We start from the raw sequence: 7,500 nt of genomic DNA, 5'->3' as shown, positions 1-7,500 counted from the left end.
GAGAAAGAAAGTCAGGACCAGGACCACAGAGGCAGACCAGTCCCAAAGACCAGGACTGCTGAGAAAAAACAGTTTTACGCTGAAGCTTTGGGACAGTCCTGACAGAACGTGAAGAAGAAAGTGGTGTTTCTAATGTGCAGTTTGTGCAGCAGCCAGCAGGAGGCAGCACATCACACAGAAACACCCTGTGTCTGCTCAGCTTTCCTCTGAAAACACTCTGACTTCCTGTGTGAACGACTCTGCTGAGTTTTCTTTAAACGCACTGTGTTAAACCTGAACCTGCTGAGCTCTTTAACGTGGAACGCACCAACGTTCCGCACAGAACCATCAATCAGTTCCACGCTGTTCTAAAACTTTAGTATTATCTCTGATTTCATTTGATAAATTGTGTCTGTATCAAACTCCAGTTCGGAACTTCAGTAGAAAAACATTTCATTCTTGGCACCGCTCCTCTTTAAACCAGTTTAACAGCCTGACACTTAAACCATTACTGTAACTGGGCCAACAGACACACACACACACACACACACACACACACACACACACACACACACACACACACACACACACACACACACACACACACACACACACACACACACACCTCCCCCGGTGTCTCTAACCCGATCTCTGACAAACTTTCATTCTGCTGCTTTGAGATTTTGATTTGAAGTCGTTTGTTAAAATGTACGAACTGAATTTAGCTTTGGATCATTTCCAGTTTCTCTGCAGCTCAGACGTTTGGTTTGTGTTTGATTCTTTCTGCTGAGTTTTCTGTGGATCTGAAGCTTCATGGGCAGAATGTGAATGTAGTTCTGTGACAAGCTTTTAATCTGAAGGTTTGTTCCTTTGTGTTCAGGGTGGAGCTTCCTGTTCATCTGCAGATCAGATTCCTCACATTCACTTTGCTCCAAGCCTTCACCAAACCTCATTTACGCGTTTATCAATTTAACCCTTCGGTCAGATTCTTTAACAGAAGCTTCGTTTCATTTCTGTGAAAATCGTTTTTTCACTTTGATGTTTTTCATCCTGTTTCTGTAAAAATCATTTTCAGTCTTTACGTTCACACTTTGCTGATCTCTCGTATTTAATCTGACTCATTATGAAGTTCAGTTGTTCTCAGTTATCTGATCCAGCAGCTGTAAAATAAAACTTATTATCATCATTCCTCTGTTTCTGAAGCAAGGCTTTACTGTTACTAAGATTATTATTTATCTTTGTGTTTTACTTTATTATCAATAAACATCAGCCACAAACAGATAAAAGAGATAAAACAAATCAACAAACAAATTTAACTTGAAAAGTTCTGACCCCAAAGATTCCTTGTTTTCGAGCCAGCGACGTCCCGCTCCAGGTCCAGAAGAAGATGTGCGACTTCCCGCAGGTGACGATGGTGTTGGGCTCAGTGGGGTGGAACTCCACAGCCAGGACCACCTCGTTAGTAGTCTGTAAGAACCACACAGACCTGTTAGAACCAGCTGAAACAGTGATAGCCAATAAGAACCAGCGCTGGCTCAGGTATGGACAGGTGTCCTGTGAAACTGCTTCAAATAAATCTGTGTCAGACTGAGAAATTCAAAAGATATTTTCAAAGTTTCTGTTTTTACAACATCTGCAGTAACACAGAGAATCTGAATGAGTTTATATCAGCTCCTTCCTCTGGAACAATCCTCAGACCGCTCCACATGGACAGACACGTCCAGGACTCAGGATGCCTGGACTCCAGGAAGTTTATCCCAAACCTCTGATTTGCCTCCGTTTGGTTGAAATTCAATCGGATTCAGAAACGAACACGAACATTTCGAGAATCCGACAGAAATCAGAAACACGACTGCAGCCGGGAATATTTTATAGATTTAAAGAGCAACAATAAACACGAAAAAAGAAAACTGATGAAGTGATTCACACATTCTGAGACTGAGGACAAACCTTGAGGATCCGTGTTCCAACACGTTCATTTGAAACTCGTTCAGACGACGCCGTGAAACACACAGAAAACACGTATGTTACAAAACTCAGATTCATAACGTTTTCACCTTGATCTCAGCGATCTTTGATTTTTTCTGCCATTCCCAGACGGTCAGCATGTGGTCATTACAGTCGTCTATCACACTGAGGTGCTGTCCCGAGTCCTGAGAGACAGGCAGGCAGAGAGACAGGCAGGCAGAGAGAGAGACAGGCAGGCAGAGAGACAGGCAGAGAGACAGACAGAGAGAGAGACAGGCAGGCAGAGAGACAGGCAGGCAGAGAGACAGGCAGAGAGACAGACAGAGAGAGAGACAGGCAGGGAGAGAGACAGAGAGACAGACAGACAGGCAGAGAGACACAGGCAGAGAGACAGGCAGAGAGACACAGGCAGAGAGACAGGCAGAGAGAGAGACAGGCAGAAAGACAGACAGGCAGAGAGACAGACAGGCAGAGAGACAGACAGGCAGAGAGACAGGCAGAAAGACAGACAGGCAGAGAGAGAGACAGAGAGACAGACAGGCAGAGAGACAGGCAGAGAGAGAGACAGGCAGAGAGACAGACAGGCAGAGAGAGAGAGAGAGAGAGAGAGAGAGAGAGAGAGAGAGACAGGCAGAGAGACAGACAGGCAGAGAGACACAGGGAGAGACAGGCAGAGAGACACAGGCAGAGAGACAGGCAGAGAGACAGACAGGCAGAGAGACAGGCAGAGAGACAGACAGGCAGAGAGACAGGCAGAGAGAGAGAGAGAGAGAGAGGCAGAGAGACAGACAGGCAGAGAGACACAGGGAGAGAGACATGTTCCATATTTGATGAATCATTTTTTCTTTGAAAACCTTTAAAGCCTGAAAATAAACACACACACACACACACACACACACTCTCTCTGTACTGTTGTTCACAGACTACAGTTCCCATGATGCAGCTGGGGACACTCACAGCTTTGGAGAAAGCCAGAGACCCGACGCCTCGCTCGAACGTCCCCAGGCCGACCACCTGCAGCGTGGACAGACTGACGCTGTCCCAGATACGGACATGAGGCTGCAGCGCCTGAGGGACACATCACAGGGACACAGCTCAGTTAGGACTGCTTCATGTCCAGCAGCATAACGACCATCACGGACAAACAGCAGACTGACACGCCCTTCCTGCCGCCATCATCACCTCCATCATCATCATCATCCTCATCGGTCGTAGTTATTATCATTACTAACAGATATTTTGTCTTCATCATTTTTCTTCACTCGTCTCTGATGAGAAACAGAGATATCTTCATCATCATCATCCTCACCACTCTGCTGAAATTCACTCTGCCTGAACATCTGAGACAAACTGTGTGTGTCCTCACCCGTCCGTCTTTGTCCACTCCTGCAATCTGTCCTGTAGCAATCCGGATCTTATCGGGATGGATGGCCAGACTGACAGAGACACAAAGAGATGATGTCACTCACCACAGACCAATGGGAGCGCAGCAGACAGTCGACGTGTGAGTGTTTTCTCACCACTTGACGCAGTCGGTGTGTCCGAGGTAATGTCTCTGAGTTCGCTCTTCGTAGTTAAACAAAACCACGACGGAGGCAATGAAGTAAACGATCTCTCCGGTTGGAAGGAGGTAGACGTTTGCTCTGCAGTCTCTGCCACGATAACCGTACCTGCATGACGTCAAGGACACACCTGGCAGTCTGGGTTTTTGGTGTTTGTGTGTAAACTGATGGAAAAACAGCAGCTTTGTCCGTTCACATTAAATCTACACACAGTCCAGGTCTGAAGGATACACCCACTCCAGCTTCAGTCGCTCTGAAGGAAGTTCCGTCCGAACGTCCTCGTAGTTCTCCACATCTGAGGGGATGAACATGGTGATGGGTCGACCACGCATGAACATCTTAATGTGATTTCCCTCTGAAAGACACACAGTGAAAACCTGTTTATCACAGCGAGTGGTTTGTTTCTGTCCCCAAACTGAAAAACTGATTGGATCTGATTACAGATAATCAATAAGAGACTGATCAGGATCAGAACTTCAGATGTTCGATCACGATCGTCTCTGATCTGAGATCAGATTAGACCATGACTTATTCACTGTGGTGGTTCCATCCAATCAGATTCAAGAAACCTGCTGGACCAGATCACATTACAGGTTTCAGTCTGTCCACAGGTCCTCAACCAGCTTCTGATGATCTGAGACACACTGAGACTGATTCAGTAAAACACAACAATCATCCAGTCAAACAGTGAGGGACAGGTGAGGGACAGGTGAGGAGCAGGTGAGGAGCAGGTGAGGGACAGGTGAGGAGCAGCTGAGGGACAGGTGAGAAGCAGCTGAGGGACAGCTGAGGGACAGGTGAGGAGCAGCTGAGGGACAGCTGAGGGACAGGTGAGGAGCAGCTGAGGGACAGGTGAGGAGCAGCTGAGGAGCAGCTGAGGGACAGGTGAGGGACAGGTACGGGGCAGGTGAGGGACAGGTACGGGGCAGGTGAGGAGTTGTTGATGTCATGCAGATGAAGCAGGTACTGTGATGTAATTTACCTTCATAGAATCACTTCTGTTAAAAAACGATTTATTTGAACTTGAACCCTAACTGTCAATCAATGTGGAAGTGGTATTAGCATCCAATCAGGTCTTTTGCATTGAGGCAGTGGGCCGGATTTCTCTTCACTGATTGGTCCTTAAATAATCTGTCCAATCAGGAAAATGAATCAAATCACCTGTTTGATCTTATATGAAGGTAAATGATGTCAGTGGGAGGAGCCAGAGGTGCGACACCACTGAACAGTCTGAAGGAGCGAGAGCAGGAAGCTGACGACATCAAGCAGAGAGAGGGATGTGATTGGTTCAGAACAGAAACAGGAAACGCTCGTTCAGCTACTGTTAGCATGTTAGCCTGTTAGCCTGCTAGCTCACTCTGCAGACTCTTCTGGACTTACCGGCTTGGCTGTTTTTCTCTCGGGTCGACATTTTAGCTGGTTTGGGACAAAGACATCATCACTCAACAACAACACAAACATGAACGCACAACAACACAAACATCAACAACAACACAAACAGCAACAACAAAGATACTGCCTCTGAGTCTGCATACACGAGAGAAACAACCTAAAACCTAAATGTTCCAAATGTCTCAGAGGCAGCATTGCTGGCAGCGGCTCTGGCTTCCTATTGGCTGTTACAAATAATGATGATGACTATGGTCCCATCATGATGAAGATGAATAGAAGATGTTTACCTTGACTGACCACTGGGTCTTTGTGTCTGAAAAGAGAGAGAAGACAACAAACATCTCACTGTGCGTTTGTGTTTCCAGTTTAACAGCAGCAACACAGCAACGTGGACAGAGCTGAGACTGTCCCTCCACTGATCAGAGCGTGTGATGATCAATAAACCTTCAGGAGATAAAGACTGCAAGCTGTGAGCTGTCCAACCCCCCCGTCCCCCGAGCTCACAGATGGGTCAGAGGCCAGAGGTCAGAGGTGTGTTTCCATGATTCACCACTTGCTTTGTGCAGCTTCATGTTTTACTGTGTGTTCACACGTGTGTGTTCACATATGTGTTCACGTGTGTATTTATGTGTGTGTATTTGTACCTCTCAGAGTTTTTCACCACTTTGGCCAGCAGTTTGGAGGTGGACGCAGCTTTCACCAGTTTGTTCCTGTTTTCCTCTGAACTGTCCCAGGTGCTGCTCTGAGAACGCTCCATACCCGAGGACCGCTTCACACTGGGTCCCCTGAATGCACACGCACACACGCACACACGTGCGCACACACACACACACACACAATCAATGTCAGAAGGATGACGATGATAATAAACGACTAATGACAGGAACCATTTCAGTGTCAAAGCTCCAGATAACGACTGTAGTTTCTAGCGAAGGACTTGATGTGTTGCCTGATGCTCGTCAGGGCTCAGGGAGGTGAGACCCAGAGTCTGACCCCAGATCAACACCCACAAACAGCTCCGTGAACAGGAAGGAAAGTCGAGCAGAACCGAACTGTTTCTGTAAGAACTGTTCAGATTTAACGGATTCAAACTTCAGTCGTTATTTAGTTCAGTGAACTGATTCGACCTCGGGCTCCATGTTTTCCACACGTGACCCAGGAGGAGGTTAGTTAGGGATACATCAGAAACTCAAAGCCCAGGCTGCAGGAGGCCTGAGGAGGAGGAGGAGGAGGCAGAGGAGCAGGGGGAGGTCCTCACACACACACTCACACACACACACACACACACACACTCCAGCCTAAGATTTCAACCAGCAAAGAGTAAAATGAAGTCAGTGGGATCCAGGACCTCAAAGAAGATCCAGGAGATTCCAGAAGATTCCAGGATCTCCTGGATCTTTAAAGATCTCACAGAAATTCCAGAAAGTTCAAGAATCCTCAGGAAAGTTCAGTTAGAGCAGAGGAGGAGGAGGAGGTCAGCTGGAGGAGAACAGGTTAGTAGCTTAGATCAAACGGAGCAGCCTGAAGTTCATCACAACAAAGCATAAAGAAGAGTCAGGAGACTCCAGGACCTCCAGGACATCCCTCAGACCTGAGGAGCCACAGTCCTGTTCTTCCACCTGCACCTGCTCGTCAGGTGACCCCGGTGTGGGTGTGGCAGAAGAGGACTGTGGGCCCCGGGGGCGGGGTTAGTAAGCACTGACGAAGTGATGTCAGAGCAGCATCAGCAGGAAGTGAAGTCTGATGCAGTTGACAAATCACAAAGTGGAACCTTTTAGGAGGAGCGTGGCCTTTACTGCCGTCGGCGGACTGGGCTGGTCTCTGCGTCTGGGCTGTCTGAGGGGTTTGGGGAGGGTGGGGGGACGAGGGAGAGGGGGACTGGTCCTTTGGATGAGGAGGTTCCTCACGCTCTTGGATCTCCTCCATCTGAGAACGCTGGCTGCTGACCTCCTTTTTCCTGTCTGCTCCACTGTGGACAAAACCAGGACCATGAGAGACTCAAACTCCTGAACTACTGACACTTTTACTGGTTCTACTGCTTCTACTCTACATCTACTGAGTGTGCTGTTTTACTGCAACCATTCAAACCACCAAATTCCACGTGAGATCTCTGGCTGCTGATGTCCTTCTTCCTGTCTGCTCTACTGTGGACAAAACCAGGACTGTGAGACATCAAAACTTACTACAGTTTCTACTGTGTTCTATTGATTCCACTGTGTTCTACTGTGTTTCACTGTGTCCCAGTCTGGTTTCAGTGGTACCAGTCGGAGCACTGGGCTCATGCTCTCAAACAGCAGATATGGTCTGGTCAGCTGACATTGATCAGCTGTGAAGTAAAATCAGCAGCAGAGAGAAAACTCACAAACACATTCAGAGATTCAAACCTGCGACGAGACGGAAACAAACCTCAGACCGAGCTCTGACCAAACAAGCTCCGCCCATCGACGAACTTGGACATGTCTGAGGGTTTTTACCTCTTGGCGGCAGAAGACACCGTCTCCCTCCTGGTGACGGATGTGGAGTCTCTCTTTCGTCCAGATGTTCCTCCGTTAGCGATACAGGACATTGAGTAAGCTTCACGCAGTGCAGCGCCACCTGC

The 7,500-nt window shown here is 47.8% G+C and overlaps 1 protein-coding gene across 3 annotated transcripts in view; it reads right to left on the bottom strand.

Annotated features, from left to right (window-relative positions):
• Positions 1 to 7,500, bottom strand: part of LOC121190021 (echinoderm microtubule-associated protein-like 4) — a 19,435-nt gene that overhangs the window by 7,747 nt on the left and 4,188 nt on the right. The window contains exons 3-13 of one of the 3 annotated variants that reach the window (XM_041050561.1): positions 7,376 to 7,496; positions 6,673 to 6,870; positions 5,546 to 5,686; positions 5,189 to 5,214; positions 4,890 to 4,925; positions 3,741 to 3,864; positions 3,468 to 3,617; positions 3,314 to 3,383; positions 2,905 to 3,015; positions 2,037 to 2,132; positions 1,312 to 1,446 (exon numbers count right to left, since the gene is read on the bottom strand). In XM_041050561.1, coding sequence (XP_040906495.1) covers positions 1,312 to 1,446; positions 2,037 to 2,132; positions 2,905 to 3,015; positions 3,314 to 3,383; positions 3,468 to 3,617; positions 3,741 to 3,864; positions 4,890 to 4,925; positions 5,189 to 5,214; positions 5,546 to 5,686; positions 6,673 to 6,870; positions 7,376 to 7,496 — 1,208 coding nt within the window. The remainder of the gene's footprint in view (positions 1 to 1,311; positions 1,447 to 2,036; positions 2,133 to 2,904; positions 3,016 to 3,313; positions 3,384 to 3,467; positions 3,618 to 3,740; positions 3,865 to 4,889; positions 4,926 to 5,188; positions 5,215 to 5,545; positions 5,687 to 6,672; positions 6,871 to 7,375; positions 7,497 to 7,500) is intronic. The other 2 variants (XM_041050562.1, XM_041050563.1) reach the window with 2 other exon arrangements.

The sequence above is a fragment of the Toxotes jaculatrix genome, chromosome 11, assembly GCF_017976425.1.
Source record: "Toxotes jaculatrix isolate fToxJac2 chromosome 11, fToxJac2.pri, whole genome shotgun sequence".
Lineage (NCBI taxonomy): Eukaryota > Metazoa > Chordata > Actinopteri > Toxotidae > Toxotes > Toxotes jaculatrix.
Note: the sequence above shows the minus strand (reverse complement) of the source record. Positions and strands in the feature narration are given on the sequence as shown.